This window comes from Silurus aristotelis (genome assembly GCF_946808225.1).
Source record: "Silurus aristotelis genome assembly, chromosome: 8".
In the NCBI taxonomy this organism is placed as follows: Eukaryota; Metazoa; Chordata; class Actinopteri; order Siluriformes; family Siluridae; genus Silurus; species Silurus aristotelis.
The window spans coordinates 16,352,649-16,355,148 of record NC_139581.1 but is presented as its reverse complement, the minus strand read 5'-3'; the positions used below and the strand labels follow the sequence as shown (position 1 = coordinate 16,355,148).

Sequence of the window (2,500 nt, the reverse complement as noted above, 5' to 3'; positions counted from 1 at the left end):
TTGGCCTGAGAATGACATCCTGAACTGAAGTGTCAGTTTACTGTGCTGCTTTCCAGCTGTACTTTAGACTTTGACATCATTTTTAAAAACCCAACAGTGTACAAGAGTTCATATAGAGGTTCTTAGGAAAGGTCTGAATGTCTTTTCTTACTGTTTCAGGTGGTGGACTGAAGACAATGCTGGATGCCATGGAAGTCCCAAGTCATGCTAGGCACCTCCTCTTGCAACTGAACACGCAACGCACCAAAGGCTTCTTGTGTGATGTCATCATAGTGGTGCAAAATGCTCTATTTCGTGCTCATAAGAACATTCTGGCTGCCAGCAGCCTCTACCTTAAATCCCTTGTTGTCCACGACAACCTCATCAACTTGGACCATGAGATGGTGAGTCCAGGTGTTTTCAGAGTCATCCTTGACTATATATACACAGGACGTTTAGCTGAAGGTGACCCCACCTCTCCCACAGAGCCCAACATAGGTGCAGTGCTAGCAGCTGCTAGTTATTTGCAGCTGTTGGACTTGGTAGCCTTGTGCAAAAAAAAGCTAAAAAGAAATGGGAAATACCACTTACGACCCACGTCTGGGTTTCTGCCTTACAATAAAATGAGCCCAAGTGGCATGTTGGGGGGAAGGCTGCGAGTGTCCACTCCAGTAATACAGCCCTGCTTTCCTGGTGGGGTGATGAGCACACCTCGAGGCCCTTCACTGGAAGATATACCACCACACTCCCTGGCCCCCCATGTAGGAGAGATTTATGCACCAGTCCCTACACAGGGCCAACAGCCCTACCCTCATATTCAAGCAACCCTGCCTCCACAGCCAGGTCTACGTTTGCCTTCTGCTGACAGGAACTGCTCACCCATATATGGCCTAGACCTGTCCAAGAAGAGCCCCAGCTCCCAGCAACATTCTACACATCCTCATCTGAGTCACCCTAACGAGGAGCCAGAGGGGGACCTGAGTCACCGCACAAGCCCTCTGCTTAGCCCTTCTGATGGACCCGGGAAAATGGAAGCTGCGCACCACACTGGCTCTCTCACTCCACGGTCTTTTCCCCTCCTCAACCCACTGCCCCAACTCCCTCGTTTTCAGCGTTCAAGTTCACAGGGCCAGGAGGCTTACCCCTGCCCACCAAGCCCAGAGCCCTCTGAAGAACCAGGAGATCGCAGCAGGGATGGATCCAACATTTACCGCTGGGTCAAGAATGAGCCCATGACCTACAGTGTGGAGGACGAAGATGAAGATGATGAGGAAGATGATAGTGGGGGCATGGGTGAGCAGGATAAAGAGACACACCACCAACATATGAATCACCACAAAAACAATGAGGAGAAGTTGAACCTGAGTGAGGGAGGCTATGACAGGCCAGCATGTGATGGAGAAGATGAAAATGGAACAGGCAGTGAAGAAACAGGCAGCAGCGAAGGCCGGCCATCACCCCCTGGTCCCCGTGGAAGGTATCATATGCCCTATGAGCCAGAAAGTTTTGGAGATAACCTTTATGTATGCATCCCATGTGGAAAAGGGTTCCCCAGCTCTGAGCAACTCAATGCTCATGTAGAAACCCATGCAGAAGAGGATCTCAACCATGTGGGAGAGCTAGAAATCCCAAACAGCAATGGCACTGACAAACCTGCCATCACCAATGGACCCACAAACCTAAACAGCACCGGAAGCCTTCACAGCTCCTACTTAGACAGTAAATCAGGGCAGAACCTACATCCAGTGGGCATTGGGGAAATGATTCGGCCATATCGCTGTGCCTCCTGTGACAAAACCTACAAAGATCCAGCCACCCTAAGACAGCATGAGAAGACCCACTGGCTGACCCGCCCTTACCCCTGCAGCATCTGTGGCAAAAAATTCACCCAGCGTGGCACAATGACTCGCCACATGCGTAGTCACCTGGGCTTGAAGCCTTTTGCCTGTGATGCCTGTGGCATGCGTTTCACAAGGCAGTACAGGCTCACTGAGCATATGCGCATTCACTCCGGTGAAAAGCCATACGAGTGCCAGGTGTGTGGTGGCAAATTTGCCCAGCAGCGAAACCTTATTAGTCACATGAAAATGCACAGCAGTGGAGGAAATGGTGGGGGATTTATATCTGATGGCAAGCTGAAGATGGACTTCTCTGAGGGTATCTTTCCCCTTAGTAAGTATGCAGCAGAACATCTTGGCCTGAAACAGGAGAAGGCATCAGAGCTTCTTGCACAGGCCTCTCAGCAGTTGCTGGCTGATGCCAAGGCCATAGAGAGCCTTTATCCACTGTCCAAACTGACTGCAGAGCACCTAGGTCTCACTCATGATAAGATGGATGTCCTGTCAGTTCCACCTGCCTCTCAACATCTCCCTGCAGAGGCACGCACCATTGACCGCTACTCCCCCAGCTAGAAAGGAGACCACCAACTTTGTCTTCCATCAGCAGAGCTCAGATGCTCAGCTATGACACATAACTAAATGCCTGAATGCTGCCCACAGTATATTAACTCTCACCTCATTTT

The 2,500-nt window shown here is 50.6% G+C and overlaps 1 protein-coding gene and 1 long non-coding RNA gene across 5 annotated transcripts in view; one reads left to right on the top strand and one right to left on the bottom strand.

The window, feature by feature from the left end:
* Window positions 1-151, bottom strand: part of LOC310729976 — a 14,749-nt gene extending 14,598 nt beyond the window's left edge. For both annotated transcript variants that reach the window (XR_014534705.1, XR_014534706.1), the window contains exon 1: window positions 1-151. This exon is cut by the window's left edge and continues 3,164 nt beyond it. This is a non-coding gene — a long non-coding RNA (uncharacterized lncRNA).
* Window positions 1-2,500, top strand: part of hic1 (hypermethylated in cancer 1) — a 14,030-nt gene that overhangs the window by 9,168 nt on the left and 2,362 nt on the right. For all 3 annotated transcript variants that reach the window (XM_083548676.1, XM_083548675.1, XM_083548674.1), the window contains exon 2: window positions 160-2,500. This exon is cut by the window's right edge and continues 2,362 nt beyond it. In XM_083548676.1, the coding sequence (XP_083404802.1) occupies window positions 177-2,390 (2,214 nt within the window). In that variant the 5' untranslated portion in view covers window positions 160-176 and the 3' untranslated portion in view covers window positions 2,391-2,500. The remainder of the gene's footprint in view (window positions 1-159) is intronic.